At 50.1% G+C, this 22,965-nt stretch overlaps 1 protein-coding gene across 1 annotated transcript; it reads right to left on the bottom strand.

Moving 5' to 3' along the window:
• Window positions 1-338: 338 nt before the first annotated feature.
• Window positions 339-20,292, bottom strand: LOC309415063 (proline-serine-threonine phosphatase-interacting protein 2-like; the record flags this gene model as incomplete). Its single annotated transcript, XM_082012455.1, has 14 exons — window positions 339-388; window positions 902-936; window positions 1,985-2,066; window positions 2,387-2,483; window positions 2,991-3,089; window positions 4,673-4,752; window positions 5,156-5,201; window positions 5,392-5,490; window positions 5,957-6,019; window positions 6,726-6,832; window positions 7,922-7,956; window positions 9,079-9,156; window positions 12,201-12,301; window positions 20,260-20,292. 14 exons carry the CDS (start codon window positions 20,290-20,292, stop codon window positions 339-341), a joined length of 1,005 nt encoding a protein of 334 aa, XP_081868581.1.
• Window positions 20,293-22,965: the final 2,673 nt, after the last annotated feature.

The following is a 22,965-nucleotide window of genomic DNA, read 5'->3' as shown; positions in this document are numbered from 1 at the left end:
ACAAATAATTATCAGAGTCCTCAAATACTTTCTTAAAATGGAGAAGCGCTTCAGCTCTGTGTGACTGGGAATAACTGGAAACACCACCTCTGCCATGCTGGCCAGACCAACAGTGTCTTCGGCCTGGAGAACCTACAGAACAGGATCAACAGCATCTAAAACCACAGCTCCAGCTCAGGCAAGCAACGGGAGGGCTGACATGATCATCACTCCCAGTCAGTCACCTCAAAATGTCATCCCTTAACTGACGGCCTTTCTTTCTCCAATGTCCCTCCTCTGTGTAGCTGCATCTCATGTTAAATCCTTTCTTCATCAAATATGAGTACTTACTGTGGCTATTAGTGATGTACCAAGCTGTAGCCATCAGCTGTAGCATAATCCGGCTCACCTGAAACACGGTGCACAAAAAATTAAGTCTGCTCATGAGAAGTACTCATTATGAGACTACGTAGGAAAAAAGCACCATGCTCTGGCCACCCATGTTCAGGGGATGGGAGGCAGGGGGGGATGAGGCTGAAATTTGATTTGCCCAAGAGCCAAAGCAGGATCTTGTTTTACTCAGTCCCACTGCAGTATCCCATCACTGAAGAATGATATAGCCCGTGCTGTTGAAGCAGAGAAGGGCGCAAACTGCAGAGGCAGGTGGGATCCCCAGCGTAGACATCCTTAAGCTTCAGAAATGCCTACACACAGGGCTTTGATCAGAACTTCTCCTGGATGAAACCTTGCCTTCAAAGTCAGCGCCCAACTTCCCAGCATCTTGCAGTGGGGACTGAACTTACAGCAGAAGCTTCACCTAAAGCAATCCCTTTAGAGAGCTGAAGGTCATGATCTGATGGGGAAGAGCAAGAGCAGAGAGTTCCTCTGTGGGGCCAGAAACCCCATAAAGCAAGTAACTCACCTGGCGCGCTGGTCGGGGTGGGTAGAGGTCCCCTCCTGCACAGAAGGAAACACAGAGCTGAGGATCTGTGTGGCTATGGGACTCATGTTGTCCTGGCTCTGCACTGCCAAACTGCCCTCCCAGAGCTGTTTGGGAAGGCAAGAGGTTTGGCCAGCCTGGGCTTTATGAAGACCTGGTACCAAAGCATGTCATGGTGGGCTCGCTGACAGCCTGCTTGGCAAACACGGGAATTGAAGCTGATACAGTAGGGGAGAGGAAAAAGTATCCAAAAAGCATTAAGTTGGGGAAACATTCACAAGTGGCCCTCAGGGCATGCCTTTTTACATGCCTTTGCCCAGAGTGAGACATCAGGAAGCCATAATTGGACATGACTCCTCTCCCAATGTGACAGGCAATGTGGCACACTCATCCTTAGCAAGAGTCTTTGGCCCTGAATCCCCATTTTCCCCCCAGCAGAAGCATCCTTCAACCCTGTCCTCCCTGCCCAGCTTCACTTCTGGAGGACTGAATTCAACTCTGCTGTGCCTCCCTCTACCCACACACGCTTTTAACTGATCCATCTCTCCTCAGACAGACAGACTACATGGAGAACTATGCAGGGAAGCCCAGAAGGTTTCATTTTGGTGTCAAAGGCTGCTCTAAAAGGGAGGTCAGATTGTTCCCAGAGAAAGCAAGACATGAAACTGCCTTTCTTTTCTGCTATCCAAGTACCACAGCTGCTTACTTTGATGCAAAGGACTTCTGGAAGCAGCTTAGCACAAGAAAAAATGAGCACACCCTCACCCACAAGCACTTTCAGAATAATATTCCCATTCATGAGAATGGAGAAATGACCCCAAAAGGGGGAGCAAAAGCCTCTGACTGGGCTTGAGGCAGTCTTTGAAGACCTTATAATAGGCAAGATATTGGCATAACTCCTGCTGTGGAGAGTGATTGACTACATAGCATGGGAAGTATTTTCCTCCAATAGTCCCAAGTCAAGCGTCCAACAGACTGAAAGCAACAAGATACACTGCCTTTTTTTTTTTTTTGGAGGTCATCTTTTGCAATAGCAATTGCAATTGTACATGTTATGTCCCTTACCTTGATATAGGTACAGGAACCGGACTTCTCACAGGAGTTGCATTTCTCTGTGTATTATAGTAGTTTTCATAAACAACAGGAGCTAGGAAAAATTAACAATAGTAAAGTACAGACCTTTTACAAGCATAAACTATGTGTCAACACCAACATTCAGCTGCTGAATCTTTCCTCTCTCTGGGAAAATGCCTGAGGAGGAAATTAAAAGTTACAGAAAGGGGAAATCATCTTCAGGGGCTGGGCATAAGTGGCAGAGATTAGTGCTGCATGCTAGTCAATGAAAGGAGGAATGTTGTAAAATCAATGGGGTCTTTTTGCATCCACACTGATGCTGATCAGAGCAGCAGCTCCATGAAGAGTACAAGGAAGTCAGCACTGCTTTGTGAGATCATACCTGGCTCTTACCTGGGGCCAAACTTCCAGTTTTGCGTAAATTTACAAAAAAATCAATATCCTTCTCAATGCTGCACATTTCTAAACTCTTGCGGATTTCCTCATATTTCTGCAAAAGGGAAATAAAAAGCATTTCTATACATCAGGTTAAAAAACAAGAGAGTTTTTTCCAGTCTTTTATCACAGTAAGCCCAGTGCTCACCCAGGATACAAGCTTCAGTGGTAGGGGAATCATAGAATCATAGTTTGGGTTGGAAGGGACCTTTCAAGGCCATCCAGTCCAACCCCCCTGCAGTGAGCAGGGACATCTGCAACCAGAGCAGGTTGCTCAGAGCCCCGTCCAGCCTGAGCTGGGATGTTTCCAGGGATGGGGCATCTACCACCTCTTGGGGAAACCTGTGCCAGTGTTTCACCAGCCTCAAAAAACATGGGAATCACAGAGGGAACATCATCTGCAAGAGCTTTGGCCAAAACTTTCTCCCTGCACACTCATCCTGGTGTCTGGTGGCTGATGAAAAGCCACAGCCCAACTCGGACATAACACAGCTCAGTGCACAAGAAAGCAAATTGGGCTCTGATTTCCGAACAGAAAAATGAAGATTTTCATTTGATGTACCTCATCATTCTGGACGCAGTCCTGTGAGAGCTGGTTGACATGAAGCCAGAGGGCGTTGCGGAAGTAGTTGATCCGCTCGCACTCCTGAGTCTCAAAGAACTAAAACGATACAGACAAAACAGCCCTAACGTTTTTAAAAGGAGAGAAAATCTCTTTTATCCTGATTGCTTCTCATCCCCAAGTGCCACCACAAAGGCAGCTGTCCTCAGTGAGGAGCAGGTGGTATTGGTCTTCTGCAGAAAACATGGAAACCATGAGTCCTCCAGCTTGTCCAGAGGAGAAATCGTCCCTCAGCACAACCAGGTGCTTCAAAGATGTGTGTTAAGCTTGGGAAAGTCTGCAGTACCGATGCGGAAGGGGTCACCCGGCACACCACTACCTCTGGGGAGATCAAACCAGTTTCCTAAAAGCAGTGCATGTTCCCTAGGTACCCCATGGTCCTGCAGTCCCAGCTCACTTCCCTCCCACCGGTACAGTGCAATAAAAAAACACAGGGCATGTATGAAAACAGAGGTGCATTGACTGGCTGGTCTTCTCCCTCTTTCCTGCCCATCCCTTTTCCAAGCAGATTTAAACCCAAGTCTTTTGAAATCTGCTATCTGGTATACCTCAATTTCACATGCCTTTACATATTTCCATGAAAGATAACCTTTCATCCCAAGGGTACGTAAGCACTTGTTATCAGTTATGACCTTTGCAACACACTGTGGGGAAAACCTCCATGTGATCCATCTGCAGAAATGAAACCACTGCTTCCCATGACCCACCATCAGGGAGGCTTCCAGAGACCCCAGACACGAAAAGCACACCAGTGCTGAGACACCGACGCACCTCACACAAAACAGACAGCCAATTCCATTTCAAAAGGAAAAAATACAATGGAAACCTGGAGGGAAATAGATTGGGAAGGAATTGGTGCAGCTGGGGATGGGACGGCCTTCCGCAAGCTTGGAGCAGACCTGGGATAAAACCTTGATCTCAGCAGTCCCTGTCCATCCCTCGGTCACAGACCACAGGTGGCAGCAAGACACAGGTCAGCAGCAAAGCGACTGCACGGTCCTCTCACCACCAGCTCTGGACTTCCCCAGCATGTGCTAGAAAACTTTGCTAGACCACTTTGCTATGAAACAGCCTGCTCTAGGCTGATACAACCACTCGGAGGGGTTCTCACGCTACTGCGTGGTCCGTGAGATACAAGGCGAAGGGCTCCGGGTGCGTGGGGATGGCCTCACCCAGCCTGCATCCTCAGCCCACCACCAGCCTCTGCTGCAAAGTCATTTAAAATCAGAATTTCAGACCAAGTCAGCTGGGTGGTGTTGGAACTATAGCACATATTGGCTTCAAGTTGCCAGGTGTGCAGAGGTGGCCGTGGCCATGAGTGTTCAAGATGATGGCCACACCGAACGTGCAGGCAGGTAATGGACAAAAATGTCACTACTTAGTGCATTGACTCTATCAGTTTTAAAAAGTGGTGGAAGAAAAAAAAATTAAAAAAGAGTGGAAACTTCAAAGCAGTGGGATGTTGAATCCAGAAGCCAAGCATGAGACACACGCAGGGTTAGCTGCAACACCTGCCGGGGGAATACAGAGAAGGCAAATCTGCACCATCCCTAACCCCCGCAACAAGGGGACGGACGTCCAGAGGACCACGCTGCCACGTGAAGGTGTTTCAGGGCATTTACCTCACAAGCTTTGATGTGCTCTTTCTGCCATTCTTCCCGGATCTTCTCCAGTGTGGTAACGCTCTGCTGGTAACTCCTGTCTGTGAAAGAAATCACATTGTCATCTAATTAACATCAATTTATAAAAAACCTTTGCTAGAAGGTAATGTGCAAAGTTTAAAATGCTGGGACATCAGGGAGAAAGCAGCAGTAATGCATAAAAAAGCTGTAGTAGTAAAAGGTCGGCTCGGGGTGGGCACTGCAAGGGGACATGGAGCTGCACAGACAGAGGGTCATGCTGTGGGAGCAGCCTTGGTGGGGTCATGCGTTCTTCTCCAGGGCAGGTGCCCACCGCCGGTATCTTGGGCCCGTGTTTTTGAGGAGCCGTGCCTGACCCAAGAGCTGGAGCTCGCCCTGTGCCCGAGAGCCATGCCATGGCTTCACAACCCCCTGCCCTGGGAAACACTCCCCTCACCCTCCAAACGCTGCTATTTCAATGCTCACCAGAGTCCTCCAGAGCTGATTTTGTCTGAGCCAGCTTCAGGAACAACTGCCAAAAATGGGAGACAGAAGAAAGGTAGAGGAGAGCTCTGGTGCATTGCGGGCACAACCGAGGAACATCATCTGCCCTCCCATCTCACCCCAAGCCCCAAAGCTGGGAGAAGAGCCATGGGGCAGGAGAGCTGTGAGAAGAGACACCCCCTTCTCCCCCTGCCCCACAGCCACCCCTCTCTCCGTACCTTCTCCTGTTGCTTCTGCGTCACCAGGTTTGCGTTGCGGTGTACAGCCTGTTCCGCCTCGTCCTTATCCCTGCAGCGCTGCTCGTAGAGCCTCTTGGCCTGGGAGAGCCACCAAACAGGGCAGGAGCATGTCAGCAAGCAACGAGATGCAAACTACAGCTCACGCAGGAGGCTTTGGAGGAAAGCACAACCTACGAGTGAAAAGGTGGGCGCAGGCTGCCAGCAGAGCAGGGGACGGCATGTGAGGTCCCAGATGCCCTACTCCTTGGGGAAAACCGACCTCACAAGACAAGCTGCCCTTCATTTGGAATGAAAAGCTTATGGCAATTGAGTCCATGACATTTAAATCACTCACATCCAACTCTGCAAGGCTACCACCGTCTGTGTCCCTGGCATACTCTTCATTTTTTCGGAGCACGCCCTGCATAGTGCTCATGCAGACACAACATAGAGACTTGCAACAGAGGAGGAAGACCCTCGCATTTAAGTCTACCCCAGAGCTGTGCATGTGTGTGTTAGCAGCATTAACTCACATAGCAAAAAAACAGCAGCATGTTTGCTTTACCTCCATGGTCTTCTTGTACTGCAAATTCCTGTTTTTGTGAATCGCCTCCATTATCAGCTCTATCTGTGAAGACAACAGACCCGGAGTCAGCACACCAGTGACCGTCAAAGCTCCAGAATGAACTATGTGGCTTAGGAAAGGAAGAGGCATGGACCAGACTGAGATGGGTTTATGGACCTTCTGTCCACCCAAAACATCTTAAACCCATCTTTTATGCTTCTATCTAAGCCTCCACTTGTGTATGCAAAGGAGCTCTGCAAATGAAACCCTAGCAATATATAGTACTGTATTTTCTCCATAGGGTCTGGAAAAATTGGGAAGCCCACTCCCCTCTGCTAGGTCCAAACCAGCCCCTGGTTCTAGCAGTTTTCCCTTAATTTCCAGACGAAGGTATCTCAGGGCAGAAGAAGTTAAAAAAAGGCTTGCCAATTTTAGCATATCATATGGAGCTCATACAGCGCTACATACACATGCTTTAAAAAAACTCCTGGTTGAGGCTGGCATCCCTGGAGCAGAGCCCCTACTATTGCTGGCCCCAAAAGGTGCCCAGAGGAGAAGACACGGCAGTGAGAAGGAAGCTGGAGGTTGCCACACAGTTCACCAACACAGTTGCAACATGTGGGAGGGAGATCAGGACTTCCTGGCAGCAGCAGGCACCGGTGGCATGGAGGGGGCTAGGACATGGCGGGAGACACCGGCCGGCAGCAGCCGATCGCTGGGGCAGGATCGACACCCTGCGGTGAAGGCACGTGCTCCCACGGCACCTCACCTTTTTCCGATGCAGTTTTTGTTTTTCCCTGAAGTCCTCCATTTTCTTTGCTTCCTCCCGAAGGGTTTGTGCCAGCTGGATGTGACCTTGCCCCACATTGTCTATCTCTGCAAAGAAAAATAATTAAGTGTCTATATATATATTCCTAGAAAGACTCTGTTGCTCAAGTCAACTGTTGTGGTCGACATCAAACTGACCCAGAGACCCCACATCATACATCCCCTTGCACAAACACAAAAGCAGCAGCACTTTTGAAGCAGTCTCCAAGCAGCGCCTGCCTGTGTAAGGAGTTACTCAGGATCCGTCCTGCTGGGGCCTGCCTTTCAGGTTAAGAAAACTCCTGTCAAGAGAAGTTAGTCAAACAAGCACAGTCACATCCCCCCTCATCCAGATGAATCCAGGCACGTTTCAACACATTGCACTCCGAAGCAGCCGTCTGAAGGAAGTGTTGTCCCAACAAACTTGGGTCACAGAAAAACTAATGCTAAAAAAATCTGCGGCTCCTCTTGCTGAACGTGAGCAGCCCCACCACGGAACACCATCCCAGCGAGCTCATCAAGGGAGCGAAGCCAAGCTGCAGCTCACGATTCAACCCCCTGAGCTGTTTCAAACCCGCAGCTATTAAGTCAGCTGCTCAGAGGGCAGAGCCTCCTTAGGGAGGTCCACCACGGTACAGGGCAGCAGATGAAGCTGGCTAGGGCAGAGGCTGGGCTCAGCACAGGGGAGCAGAGTGCTAGCCCTCAACGTACAGATGCTGGCAGCCTGTACGCCAGCGGGCTGTGACACATGGCAACGAAGGGACAATATAAGGTGGCCAAAGAATCATCTTTCAGATGCTCCAATTACTGCGTATGTGTGTGAAGCGGGCAAGGCGAGCCAGTCCAACAAACTCCAGCTGAGCTTCCCACGCACAGCTTCTGATGCACAATGCAAGCACAACCTCTGAGCTGCAGCCAGCCCTGAAAGCCCAAGAGATCCCCAAAGGGACACCAGGGCCTCCTCTCCCACTCATGCCCTGGAGTGCTCCGTCCCAAACCCTACGTGCTGGAATGAGCCTGGCCAAGAAGACAGCCTATGCCTGACCCCAGCATCACGCTGTTTTGGAGGTTTCTCTTCTATTTTCTTCCCAAGCAGTTGCCTGCAGGCTTTGGTGCTGCCAAGTGTCCTGACAAACATAAAGCAGAAGAATTACTTACGTTGCTTGAAAACATCCAGGGATCTCTTCAGTGTGCTGAAAAACAGGCAGAGCATTAAAAAGAGTGGGAAAGCACAGCAAGGTGCAGGCATCAGCAGAGCACCTTTCCCAAACCAGATAGCAAGTCCCTCACTTGATGCTGACCAAAGCAGCTCGAAGCAGGTTTATTTATCCTCTCTACACCTCCGCCTTTTTCCCTTTTGGTGAGTATACCACAGCTCACTTGGTTTGAGATCCACTTTACATCTTTCTGAACATTGTACACTATTAAAAATTATGAGTTTCATGGCACATGTTTCAGGCAACCTCCTAAATGTATCATATGGGATGTATGAACACCTTCTGCATGGTGTGTTGGCCAGTGGTTGGAAATGTAGGGAACTTTTTTCCCTATTGATATTGTATGATAAAGATTTCAGCAATATTTTATGTGACACCTGAATATAAAACTGTAAATAAATGATCAGAGAATATCAGACAGGGCATGTATAAAGTATAGCAACAAAGCAGGAAGCAGAAGGTGCCAAGGGTCACTGAGGAAATGGAGAACTGCTCATGGAGCCAACCACAGCAGCCACAGCACCCCTGTGGGGTGGTAACATGCTGGGCTTTAAGATTTGTATGGTTAGGAAGTATCAGTACTTCCCTCTGGCCACAAAACCAGTCAGAAGTGAACCCAAGGTCTCATGATCCTTGGCCCTCTGCTGAAATGCCAGCCCACATCTCACCTGAGCATCTATGATACTTTGGTTAGTCTATAGCTGGTGGGAACTTGGTGGACTCCAACTCGTTTACTGGCAAAGGCCAACCCAACTGTGCACCATTCATTCACAAGGCCGATTTCAGATCATCTTTGGAACAGGCTTCCCAGGGAGGTGGTGGAGTCACCATCACTGGAAGTGTTCAAAAAACCTGTGGATGTGGCGCTTCAGGACATGCTTTAGGGGGCATGGTGGTGTTGGGTTAATGGTTGGATGTGATCATCTTGAAAGTCTTTTCCAACCTTAATGATTCTGTGATTCTGTGATCTTCTGGTAGTGTCCCAATCACATTTCAATACTGTTTTGTCTCTCACAGCCTCCTTCCTTCTCCTCCTTCTTCATTGCTCCAATTAAGGACAACCATAAAAGCAGAACACACACAGGACTGTGAACTTACTTCAGCTCCATCTGCCCACAGGGCTTCTTCTTCGACAAGTTAATGAGCTCTTTGCCATATTTTTCTTCTATAACTGCCCTGTTGAGGAAAGAGAGAAATGAGAGGAAGTTCTCATTTCAGAAACTGATACTTGTTCACAGCAGAGGCCGAGACCCACTCTTAACATCCTCCCTATCTTCTGACCTGCTGCAAACCAAAACAAATTCCTTCAGTTGGTTGAAGGAAGACTGTTGTTTGCAGTTACCCAATAGCCTTTCTAGTGAAAACACTTCATTTTGCTGTGGCTGTGGTCCTGATACATTGCTCTCACCATGTCCCCATGGCCAATGGGTACAAGAACCACCTCCACAGGAGATGGAGGACTAAGCAGCCAGTGTAGCTGGTGGCTAGATGCAGCCAGGTGAGTCACCAGAGCAGTTTTTAACTCCGTTTCCTATGGGAACAAGGCTTACACGATCACACGTTTTCTGCATCTCGGTTATCAGCATCTGTCAGTCCATCCACACAAAGTACTTTTGAATTCAATTTGGCTGATTTAAACCAAATGTGACAGGAGGGAGTAGGCACATCAAAGACCACTCAGCCACCATACATGCACCCCAAAGCTCAGCTGAGCCATTTCAGGTCTTCAGGACATTTTAAAATGAGGCAACAGGTACTCTCTCCTGCCTGCCTCTGATCCTTAGGGAGAACACCTGAAGAAGAGGTCACATCTTGTGAAGTAACATAAATAACACCTTTGAGAGATTGTATTGTCCTCCCCTCTTGGACGAAAGATGTGGGGGGAAAGAAAGCCTATGTCTTGTAGTCTAAGAACAACCAGCTTTCTGCAGTTGTATTGAAATCCGTACAGACAACCAGGGCTGGACTTGCCTGGTCACATGTAGATATCTTCATCAGGGCAAGCCACCCTAGCTGTCTGCTGGGGAGAGGAACAAGTACTGCTAGAGGCTTGCATTAGGTCAACTGGATAAAATAAATAGCTTCCTAAAATGCCTGTATCTCTAAAGCAGATGCAGATGCCTATGTTGTTGATTTCTAGAGTTTGGCAGTGGGGTTCACCTAACTTAAGTCTTTAAAAACCCCAAAAGCTTGTAGGGAAATTGAAAAAATAAAGGTTATAAATTGACTTTTTTTCCTCTAACAATATTCCCATGAACTTCCTTTTGAAACAAAGCATCAAATCCAACATGCATGTTCTCCATGTCTGGGACCATGTAACAGCCATGCTATACATGGAGAACTGGGCCATGTTCAGAGAGGAGTGCCAGTAGCAAGTCCAGGTCCAGCCTCTAATCTCCTGGCTAGACAGGTCAGCGGGAACATACACCGCCTTCAATAGCAAAGAGGAACGGGGCACAGGGTGTGGAGGAGGCTTTTTTCACTTTCTCCATTGTCACAGATGAGTGGGACACAGTTCTCAGGGTTCAGCGGATGGTTTCTCAGACAGCTGGAAAGCCCAAATTTTCCTGGGACATGGGATTACAACCCAGACAGATGTAGATGCATTAGACACTTAACTGCAGGTTCTCCTCCTCTTCATCCCCATTACATTTGTTCCAGGCTGTTTTGTACCAAGTCTTGTATTGAGAGGTTTGTTTTCTCCAGTTCTCAATATCAAAATTACATTAATTCAGGGTTGTTCTATAACGCTTTTCATATTTAGCCATTGCTAACCAGGTGAACCATAAAGTCAAAGTATATGGCCAGACCATCTCAGTTGTGCCCTTGTAGCCACAGAACCCCTACTTAGGTGATATTCTCTGATTAATAAACACACCATCTAGTACTGCTACTTCCTTTTAAAACGAAATCTGCAGGCTATCCATGATGTACAAAGACAAATTCAGGACAAAGACATGCCTCTCCTATGCCAAGGTCTTCACCTGATCTTCTGCAAGCTGAACTGCAAAGTGAACTTCATGGGAGAGCATGTGGCCTGGGCACGCCACCAACAGCTGCAAACACATTAGTACAGATGCCTGGCAACGTGTAAGACTGAATCATTAAACTGCTCCTGATTCCTTTTTCTTTTTAACAGAGAGTTCAAAATGTGAACATCAAGCCCTGGACACCATCGCTGCCTCACAGCTGAGGATTCCTGGGTATAGACTTAATACCACAGCACCAGCCGTGCAAGGAATCACAGAATCACAGAATCACTAGGTTGGAAAGGACCTTCAAGATCATCAAGTTCAACCATTAATCCAGCACCACCATGTCCCCTAAACCATGTCCTGAAGCGCCACATCCACACGTTTTTTGAACACTTCCAGAGATGGCGACTCCACCACCTCCCTGGGCAGCCTGTTCCAATGCCTGACCACCCTCTCAGTGAAGAAATTTTTCCTAATATCTAATCTAAACCTCCCCTGGCGCAACTCGAGGCCATTTCCTCTCGTCCTATCACTAGTTACTTGGGAGAAGAGACCAACACCCTCGTCACCACAACCCCCTTTCAGGTAGTTGTAGAGAGCGATGAGGTCTCCCCTCAGCCTCCTCTTCTCCAGACTAAACAACCCCAGTTCCCTCAGCCGCCCCTCATCAGACTTGTGCTCCAGACCCCTCACCAGCTTCGTTGCCCTTCTCTGGACACACTCCAGCACCTCAACATCCTTCTTGTAGTGAGGGGCCCAAAATTGAACACAGTATTCAAGGTGTGGCCTCAGCAGTGCCGAGTACAGGGGCACAATCACTTCCCTACTCCTGCTGGCCACACTATTCCTGATACAGGCCAGGACGCTGTTGGCCTTCTTGGCCACCTGGGCACACTGCTGGCTCATGTTCAGCCAGCTGTCAACCAGCACCCCCAGGTCCCTTTCCGCCGGGCTGCTCTCCAGCCACTCCTCCCCAAGCCTGTAGCGTTGCATGGGGTTGTTGTGGCCAAAGTGCAGGACCCTGCACTTGGCCTTATTAAACCTCATACAGTTGGCCTCTGCCCATCGATCCAGAAAGGACAGTGTAAGCAAGTAAGTTCCTCATCAGTCAAAAATCAAAGGTGTTTTAACATAGTGGACAGTTAGACATGACAGAAACCAAACTGGGAATATAAGGAGTAGAAGTAGTGCCACCGCTTCACTTCCCAGGTTCAACGCAACCCATTTTCAGAGGCAGCTCCATACCTTTCCTTCAAAAAGTCTTCAAATTCTTTGCAGTTCTTCCTGCCATCATTCAGATGTTGAATGATGCTGTCATAGCCAACTGTGCTCGTCAGATCCGTACTCTGAAAACAGAAGAACAGGAGTCACATCCTCATCAGTGTAGTCCACAGTCACTGCCACCTCCAGTGGCATTTGAACAAGCGATGGCTCAGCTGGGAGCAAGTGTGCAAGTGCCTCTTTATGAAATAAGATCTTTTTCTTTTAGGGGTGGGAGAGGCTCCAGAATGAGAACAATGGTGGCAATTTGGGACAAAGCCCTTCCATGACTTTCAGAAAACAGAAGGTCTCAGTCCTACATCCTATTGCTCCCCCCTGGCCTAAATACAGCTGGCCCCATGGCACATGGCACCTCCTCCTAGGAGCCGAGCTGTCGGCTCTGACTTAATGAAATCAAACACTAAAAACCCTCCAAGTCTCTAGATATAACCCATCTTACTACTGCTCCTCCCAGCTTCTGCAGACATGGAGATGGATCTTGGTTAGCATTGACTTGCACTCTTCTGGGCATCACCCTCACGTCTGGCTGTAGGAGCCTACATCTGGGCTGGAGGGGAATTTATCAGACCTTTCTGCACAGAATCGCTGAGCTATGGGCTTCTCCCACTGCCCTCACAGCAATGTATGGATGCACCCAATGACTGCTGCTGCAACAGCCTTCTCTTTGGCCTTGCAAAAAGCAACACTGTCCCACACATCAATTCAAAACACCACTGCAAAGATCATTTCCCTGAGTATCAGGTTCTCCCCCACCACTGCTGTATGCCCTCCAATACAACACGTAGGGCTGGCTAGCATCTTCACTCCCCACAAAACATCACAGCCATGGGCAGGTCCTGCCTCCACCACCCACGGGCCAGGTCCCATCTTCCAAACTGGGGCTCTCAGCCCTGCAGTGCCACTCACACTTTCCATAGACTTCTGAAGGATCAGTGCTTTCCTTCAAATTACTTCTTAAAAACATATATTGTACTGATGCTTATTTAAAAAAAAAATGCATGCAGCAATGATGTAGGTGGGCTAGGACGAAGGTTGACTAACTCTACCCCATTCTTTCCTTATACCCATGCCTGGAAGCACCTCAGGACAAAAAATGGATTTTTGCCCTACGACTGTTGAAGATTTACCACCCTGGGGACCTGGGCCAAGAGCAGGGCTCCTAAGTGCTATGATAATACAAAGAGATGCGCTGACCATGAGCTCTCCTTCTCTGGAAGAAGCCCAAAGCAAATGCGGGGAGCTGAGCAAAAGGTGCTACCTGTCTTCTGCAAGGAGGTCCAGTTGGTGTGGCATAGAACAGCACGTGGAAGCAAAAACTATAGGGAAAGAGGCTGCAGAAAGGAGGCAATGGTAAGGGCAGATATGAAACTCTGGGAAAGGAAGCAGAAGCCACAGACAGTTATTAAAAAGCCTGAAGAGGAATAATGGCAGAACAGAGCCATTCAGGAAATGGTTCGAAGCCAGGATGAGAGTACGCATACAACTGGTGTGAAAGCGCGGGCGGCAGAGGCAGGGATTTCTCAGGAGTTCGTATCTTGCACAAGAAATGAAGAGAGGCAGGACTGGTATTTGTGATAAATGAAGGATTTAATTATGTGGACTTCCCTAAGTAGTCAAGGACTTGAATGTCAGTGGCCAGAAAGCAAGAAGTGAAGCAGAGATCTGGTGGGGTGGGGACCTGCAGGAAATCCCCGGGTATCCCAGATCAGCTTTGTTCCATCCACGGCATGCACGGGAATAGAGGACAGTGGAGCAGAACCTAAGCAGAAACCATAATGGTGTCTGTTCCTTTACAAAGCACAAAACATCCCTCCAAAATGGGCTTATTATCAATACACCCACAACCAGGTCTCAGTTTGCATCATGTCTTCGCTAATCGTGTCTGTGAAAAGGAAACACGCTTGCACTGAAGTCGGTCTTCGTGACAGTTGCAAAACACAGGAACAACCTAACTCAACTTCCTACCGCCGCTTTCAAAGGAAATAAAATGGATGCAGAGAACAACTGTCAGCCGCTGCAAGCTCGGGCAGGACGGAGCGGTCAGACCCTCATCGCTGCGTCTCAGAGGGCACCCGAAGGCTCTGAGACACTTGCGCTCGCTGCGCCAGGCAGAAGTGCCAGGGGACAAATTGGGAGCATCCACCAAAAACGTGCACTAGGCTCTTTATTTTATCACTTTTCCAGTAGATGGATTTCATTCCAGCACATAGGTATTTCCTAAGTGCCCAAGGCTGGACCAGACCTCACGGTGTTATACAAAGGTGTTACACAAAACATGGGAGGTAACAGAGATGGTGGAGGTTTCCAAAAGAACTGCTTCCAGGCAGGAGGAGCTCCTGGCCCAGAAGGAGCTGGGCAGGGTTGTATGCCATGAAACCAGCCTTCACAGCACCCTTCTGGGCAGTTGTTGACCTGGAAAGAATAAAAAGGACGAGCGTGACTGCCCAGTGGGACGTCCCAAAATCAGGGAGGGAGCAATGAAAGAGGAAGGGCAACAGGGCAAGCACAGAGCCATGGGTGCAGAGGACAAGATTTAAAGACTTAATAAACTGAACCAAAGACAGGTATGGAGGAAGAGGGAGTTGCACAAAGCCCTCCCCACCGGAGGGGTGCAGGAGGACGAGCACCTCTCCTCCCACCCTGCAGCACGCGGCTGCCCTGGTGCTCCCCACTGGGCAGAGCTCTGAACCCATGTGCTATTTAGAGGACAGCCCATGGAAACTACAAACAGATGATTTCAAGGTGACAAAGCAGCAGATGATCTTTCTTGAGCCCACAGGGCTCAAGCAGGACATGCCCCCCCCTTCCTGTCCCACCGCCCGGGTTTGTGCCATCCTCCTGACGGACTCACTGAGGAGAAGAAATTCATGTGCTTGTTGTGGTCCTTTGGGTTTTCTTTGCACTTTTAGCCAAAAGAGGGGCTAAAAATGCTCTAGTGGGGATCTGAAGTCACATTATGACCTTGTGTGAGTCACCGCTGAAAGGAAAGCTACTGAGCTTGACATTTCCATCTTCTATCCCACTTTACATGGAAAACCCACGCCAGAGACACACCCTATGAAGCCAATGGCATGGGAGAATCATAGAATCATAGAATCATTTAGGTTGGAAGAGACCTTTAAGATCACAGAGTCCAGCTATTAACCTAACACTGCCAAGACCACAACTAATCCATGTCTCTAAGTGCCACATCTACATGTCTTCTAAATACCTCCAGTGATGGTGACTCCACCACCTCCCTGGGCAGCCTGTTCCAGTGCTTGATCACCCTCTTTGTAAAGGAATTTTCCCTAATCTCCAATCTAAACCTCCCCTGGCGCAACTCGAGGCCATTTCCTCTCGTCCTATCGCTGGTTACTTGAGAGAAGAGACCAACACCCCCCTCACCACAACCCCCTTTCAGGTAGTTGTAGAGAGTGACGAGGTCTCCCCTCAGCCTCCTCTTCTCCAGACTGAACAACCCCAGTTCCCTCAGCTGCTCCTCATCAGACTTGTGCTCCAGCCCCCTCACCAGCTTCGTTGCCCTTCTCTGGACACGCTCCAGCACCTCAACTTGTCCTTCTTGTAGCGAGGGGCCCAACACTGAACACTCACCAGTGCCGAGTACAGGGGCACGATCCCTGCCCTGCTCCTGCTGGCCACACTATTTCTGATACAGGCCAGGATGCTGTTGGCCTTCTTGGCCACCTGGGCACACTGCTGGCTCATGTTCAGACGGCTGTCAACCAGCACCCCCAGGTCCCTTTCCGCCGGGCAGCTCTCCAGCCACTTCTCCCCAAGCCTGTAGCATTGCATGGGGTTGTTGTGACCCCAGTGCAGGACCCGGCACTTGGCCTTGTTGAATCTCACAGAATTGGCCTCGGCCCATCGATCCAGCCTGTCCAGGCTCCCTACCCTCAAGCAGTCTGTCCCAACATTCCCAAAAATGAAAATTTTGGAGTACTGCACGGCTTACGGACCATCACTTGGAAGATCTTTATTTATGCAGAGCACTTAGTATGTCTTCTCAGCCTTATCTGCTCAGAGAAATACGGCCGAAGCTGGATGTCTATTTTAGTAGTCAGATACGCCATCCAACAATAAATGGCTGTGCTGTTCTTGCTCGCAATCAGTACCACCTGAGATTCACTCAGGGTCCTGCAGAGGTTGCTGAGACCAAGAAAAATGCTTGTGCTGATGCCTGCAGGGAGCAGAGTGAGGAGAGTAGGAGATGCTGCTAGAGGCTGCAGCTCCTCCCCATCCCATAACCAGGTGGGTACAACAGGACAAACAAAACTCATCACAGGGAGGAAGAGGACTCGCTGCAAATTCACGCACCTGAGAATGGCGTCCTGCGAAAAGCAGCTTTTTGGTGAATAATTTTCCATTTGCAGTTTCCTCTGCCCTGCGCTAACACGTCTACCCTGCTCATCCCAGAGACTCAGAGAGCAGCGGACCACCCCGCCTCCATGCACTTACTTCTTCCCAAAAACCCCACCTTGTTCCTTTCAAACGGTGACCCGAGGATTTCATAATGCTGCTGATAAACTCTGCCAAGCCAGTCCCCGTTTAGAGAAGGACAAGCAGGGGTAAGGGGAAGCGAAACGGCCCAGCCGGCATCACATCGCGAGTCAGCAGCCGCAGAATGAACCCAGGAGCCCGGGGCTGGCAGCACCCCCCGCCCCCCGACAGTGGGGGTGCAGAAAAAAGGAGTTTATCCCCGGCCAGCCACACGAAGCTAAAAAAAATCATGGGAGTCAAGAAGAAATACAGCCAGTCACAGCCCTGACAAAATACCATCCATAACCCGTGGGCAGCGGGTTCCTTTGCAGGCACCAGCACTCCCTCGCTCTGTAGAGGGGGGGCAAAGCATTTCTTTCACCCCACGCTTCGTTCCTGCCATTGCTGAAGGAGATGCGATAGCTCTTTCCTGTGTGTTGGGGGATAAATAAGTGTTTTCAGACACTTTGCCATGTGCTTTATTAGACGATTAAATATAACAGTGCAGCTTTTACTGCAGATGACTTGCCTGAGCTGTGGATTGTTTTAGCAGCATCACTTTTTCTTGGCGTGACAAATAAATATTTGAGAGTGCCTAAAAGATTTACATACGTAAGTCTTATTTAAAAAATTATCTTGACCAGACCAACCTCGGTGAGAGTCAGCAGGTCTCAGTCTTCAGCATTATTTGCTTATTTTTTTAATGTTTTACCAAATGCTTCTTTTTAATGCACCCTGGAACACACTGCAGAGAGCAGAGCTATTACTTTTGTCTTATTAAAAGCAAAACGACTGAGAATCCACTCTCCGGGTTGCAAGCTTGCCAACAGATCAGACTTAAAATGTGTTTTAGCATTATCATCGTTTCTGTTTTTCCCACACAGATTTACAGGTGCCTACAAGGATTGAAAGATGAGCCCCAAAGCTTTGCTGTCGGCTTACCCGAAATACTCTGCAAGAACAGGCTCGGGGAGAACCAGGCACGTACCAAGAAAATGATTAAAGCGAAAGAAGAGTCCTCGTAGAGTGAAAGATGAACAGCAGGTTGCAAAAATGAATGAAAACAAAACCCCACACTTGCTCAACTCATGGCAATCGCTACAGGCAGGAAACAAACATGATCGCTGGCGTATTTTTACTTTTGCACAGCTCTTTTGCAGGCAGCGCAGGCTGCAGGAGGGAGCATCACGTGAGCCGGGGCATTTGGAGCTGGTTTAAGGTCTCTCCTGTCCTCACGTGCAGCTTTGGGCATCTCCAGACTTTGGCTCCTGGGAGGGCAGGAGCTGCGGTAGGATGCAAAAGAGCAAACCCCTTTATTTGAAGGAATTTCTCATCTTGTGCTGAGGCCTACCAGGGTGAACAAACTCAGAGCAAAGTCACACCGTGCTTTTGCGATGCAGCGCATCATGAGCATCACTCCATGAACTCTGGCAGGGACCAGGTTCCAGTGCAGGAAAAGACAGACATGCATCCCACCAAAGAAACCAGAACTGCTGGGGTTTAAAGCTAAATCAGTCCCTGGATGAGGCTTGAAGGCACAAACCCGCCACCCCAGCAGAGCAGGGTGGGGCTACAGCTCGTCCCCATGAAGAAATTCGGCGGTTGCCATTCAAAACCAGCCACATTTCAAAGCTGGAAGCTGCAATATTGAAAATGGTTCAGCTTTTGGGGGGATTGCTTATTTTTTAGACTTTGTCACATCAGCTGGAGCATCTCTTCCCTGGAGCCCTCCCAAAATCTCCCCTTTCCCCACTGGGCTGACCTGACCACTGAAAAATCACTTGATTTGGCAAAGAGTTCTCCTTCCCTTTTTGGCTTAAGCAAAGTAATTTAAGAGGAAAAATTGCAGGAGGAAGTTTGAGCTCTCTCACAGCGAACCAAAGCCGGACGAGCAGCAGCCCTCCCGCACCTCGTCTAAATTTGTTTTTTTTCTGCCCATCTCTCGTTCCCCCCCTCCTTCCCCAGCCCTCGCAGCTGATGCACAGTCACTGGTACGTGGCGTGGAGGCTGGTTGCAGTGGTGCCTGCCTTTTCCACGGGCCAAACGACCGCAGCAGGGCCTCCATCTCTTCGCTGAGTCACGTCCACCACGTTCCTGTCCAACCTCCACCCCAGCTGCCTGCCCCAGGCATGTTTCCTCGGTCAGGGGGGTTGAAGCTCACAGGCTTCAGAAAGGAAAAAGCCAAGCAAAATCCCCTGGCAGCACCAATAGCTTTGGGCTCAGCAAGAACTGGGGATTATTCAGTAAATAGCCGCCTTTGCAATACAGGGGGCCGGGCAGGAGTGGTGCCCCCCCATACAATGCCCCAGCTCCTCCTCACCTTGGGGGCTTCAGGCTGCTCCTGCCCTGGTATTTTCTCCCACTGAGCCCCCTCCTCCAGGATCCTCTTTCAAAAAGCACCATGCCGTAGCGGGAGAGGAGCAAACCGAGCAGCGCTAGCCAAAGCCCCGTGGCGAGGACGTCTTCTTCAATCCAAAGCTCCCCTGAAGCACCACAAACCATGTCTACTCAACCCTGCCGGCATCACAGTTGTTCCCCCCAGCCTGGGGGATGCTGCCACCACCCCCGCATCCCTCCCCTCTGCACATTTACAAAGCAAAGGGAGCACCGTGGAAACTTCTCGGGCAACGACGAGCTGAGAAACAGCAGCCAGATGCAAAGCTGGCTTTATTTTCCAAGCCGGGTTTGATACCTATATGAGATTTACATATTTGAGAGCACTATGCCAGACGACATGCTAATGACGCCGGGCGAGCCCAGTGCCCTGCATTTACCCCTCTTATTCCACGACATGCAGCAGCCCCAAACCCGGCACCCGCTCCTCCCGGGGCCCACGCACCTTCGCCTCGTCCTGCAAGACAGGAGCTGCTTCCCAGGCATTGCCTGGGAAACCCTGAGCGTCGCCGTTCACAGACGGGGATTTTCAGCCCCGAAATCCAAATTTTTGTAATTTATTTCCTCGTTGCCGGTACCTGGAAGAAAGGCCTGCACAGCAAGAGGAACTGAGAAGCCGCAGCACCAATGCTCTGCAGCAGATAAGGGGCTGTTCACCACTTCTCCATTCCCAAAAGCACAGTTCAGACTCAAAGGAATAAATCGTGACTTTCCCCGAACCGTGTCTTTTTCTCGCAGCTCGGCAGCAGCACGCCAAGGGACTCACTCCTAGTCTGGGATTAGCTTCGTGTTGAAGGACCCTTTTTGGCCACGGTGCCTCCAAGTAATTCACTGGTGACTAATTAATATTACCAAACCCTCAGCCCAGCACCGACTTCTTCCAGCGCGGCAGTGGCAGCTTGCCAGGGCGCGTTTCGGCTGCATGGGGCAGGTTATAAAGCCACAGCTTTCAGGACACGTGTGGGTGGGCAGTGCCTGCCGTGGGATGCTCAGAACCTTCAGCAAAGGCATCCCAGTCGCCACAAAGGCAGCTTTGGAGCCAACTCTACCCAGAAAGAGGGTGACCCGCCGACCCAACTCTGACCGCCCCATCCCGGCCCCGGCTGGGTCCCACCCCGCTGCCCCCCGTCCACCATGCCCCTCGGCTCACCCAGAAGTGGTCCCTGAACCGCGCCTCCCGCATGCTGATGCTGGGGATGGTGATGATGATGATGCCGCCGCCGCCCCGCTCCACCGCAGCCACCACTCCCGGCGCCGCCCCGCCCCGCTGGTCCCACCCCGCGGCGTGGTGTCCCCACCCCGTCACCCGTGTCCCATCCCACCCTCCCTAAAGAGCACGGTTACATCCACCCCAGTCGCTGTGTGGAGCTGTGCTGCGCGCTGCTGGGTCTCCGTGTGTTGTGGGGACCCAGGCATGCTGCTGCCGATGGGTGAGATCTGAACATGAGCCGGCAGTGTGCCCAGGTGGCCAAGGTGGCCAACAGTGTCCTGGCCTGTACCAGCAATAGTGTGGCCAGCAGGAGCAGGGCAGGGATCATGGCCCTGTACTTGGCACTGGTGAGGCTGCACCTCAAATACTGTGTTCAGTGTTGGGCCCCTCACTACAAGAAGGACATTGAGGTGCTGGAGTGTGTCCAGAGAAGGGCAACGGAACTGGTGAGGAGTCTGGAGCACAAGTCTGATGAGGAGCGGCTGAGGGAACTGGGGGTGGTTCAGTCTGGAGAAGAGGAGGCTGAGGGGAGACCTCGTCACTCTCTACAACTGCCTGAAAGGGGGTTGTGGTGAGGGGGGTGTTGGTCTCTTCTCCCAAGTAACCAGTGATAGGATGAGGAAATGGCCTCGAGTTGTACCAGGGGAGGTTTAGATTGGAGATTAGGAAAAACATCTTTACTGCCCAGGGAAGAGGTGGAGTCACCATCACTGGAAGTGATTCAAAAAATGTGTGGATGTGGCACTTCAGGACATGGTTTAGTGAGCATGGTGGTCTTGGGTTGATGGTTGGACTTTGTGATCTTAGACTGGTCTTTTCTAACCTTAATGATTCTGTGACTCTATGAGATGGGCAGGGGTGGAAGACACAGTGTCACTGCACCACAGGGAGAAACCCACTGGTGACGGCCAAATCTGATTGACCCCCACTTTTTTACAAAGGAAACATGAAGTGGAGGGCAAGTATCAGGGCCGGCAGCTGCACCTTCCCCACCTGGCTTGGGCAGAGGTTGATGGAGTATTTTGGGAAGGCTTCACCATACACGTCCTGTTCTTATCCTTAGTTGATTAGGGGCCACGGCCCGAGATGAGAGGCTGGGTGAACGACCTCTGAGCTGTTCTTAAAAACCATGAAAGCAGATGAGAGAGGACACTGGTGCCAGAAAGCCTTAATCATACCCACTGCCCTAGCCTGCTGCCTCTGCTTTGACACAGGGACAGCTAAAACAGTCCAGGAATATAAAAAAAGGCATTCTCCACTTAAGTAAGTGACCTGAGGCCACTGCCACTTGGCAAACATTTCTGAGGTTTATACTGAACAAGTTTGCATGGATTTTTCTTTCACTGTTCATGGCTGCCCCGGCAGCAGGGGTAGCATCACATCTGCGTTTCAGATCTGAAAGGGTTCAGTCAAGGCTTCAAAGAGGTTTTAACAACCTCACCTGAACATGTCAGCCATGGTGCAATCTGCCAAGCTGCAAGCACACAAATAGCTCCAATGTGTGAATCCGGGAATAAATTTCCAAGATTTCTGTCTGATCTGACTGCACTGGAAGGGCGTGCTTTAGGACAGGCAGATAAGCCCAAGGGGGGTTGAGACCCAAAGCGAGCAGGACAGACCAGCGTGGATCAAGGCACGGCAGTTCAGGGCTGCGTACGCAACAGTCATCAGCAGCCCCGCAGCAAAAGCCGCACATCACAGCTTTGGCGTGGCCTGCACAGGGAGCGGGCGTTACGGCAGCGCTGGCAGTTACATGTCAGAGGACACCGCGCCCCAGCTGCGTGTTTCTGGGATCTTTCTATGATTTGCCGAATCAGCCTTTCAGTCGATTTAGTGGGATGACCCTCTGCACACTCCCAACAGAAGAGGACAACAAACCCTCACCATGAATCCACACCATCACCACCCACTCGCTATTTCTCTGCTTCCCGGCACCACCCCACAGCACCTCTGGGGACTCCTGCCTGATCCCTCAAAACCGGCCCCTCTGCCCTTCCATCTGACCAGACTTATGGACCACACGGTGCTTTAATGAGGAAATTATCACCTTCCTAAGTCACAGCAGCAACAGGCAGAAATCAGAACTTTGGAATATTTATGTTACCAGAAACAAACGTATCTCCATGCAATTTTGGAGCTTGATGCTTTCCAACTACAGCAGCACGTAAGTAAAACATGACATGGCAACACCAACAAGTGACTGCGGTTTAGTCACTGGGCAAGAGCAGAGTAGCAAGCTGTAAAAGCTGTCCTGGAAGAGAGAAGTGATGTAGGGCAGCCAGAGCAAGGAGGCTCCACCACGGTTATTTCCATACCTGTTGAAGCTTCCCAGGTACCTGTGCTGGAGCTGTGTGTAGAACAAACGAGACTCTGAAAGACAAAAGGAACTCCACAGGAAGCCGTCCTCCGTGAGCACAGCACTATTCCAACATCCCAGCTCCTCCCAGAAAGCTGTCTGACACTTGGAGAGATACGGATTTGATGGGTGGATGAGGAATTGGCTAGATGGTCACACCCAGAGGGTAGTGGTCAATGGCTTAATGTCCAGATGGAGATCCATGATGAGTGGTGTCCCTCAGAGATCCACACCTGAGCCAGTACTCTTAATATCTTCATCCATGACACAGACAGTGGGACCGAGGGCAC

This window comes from Phaethon aethereus (assembly GCF_964289735.1).
Source record: "Phaethon aethereus genome assembly, chromosome: W".
NCBI lineage: Eukaryota > Metazoa > Chordata > Aves > Phaethontiformes > Phaethontidae > Phaethon > Phaethon aethereus.
The sequence above is the reverse complement of the archived record's forward strand: the minus strand, read 5'-3'. Positions and strand labels throughout refer to the sequence as shown.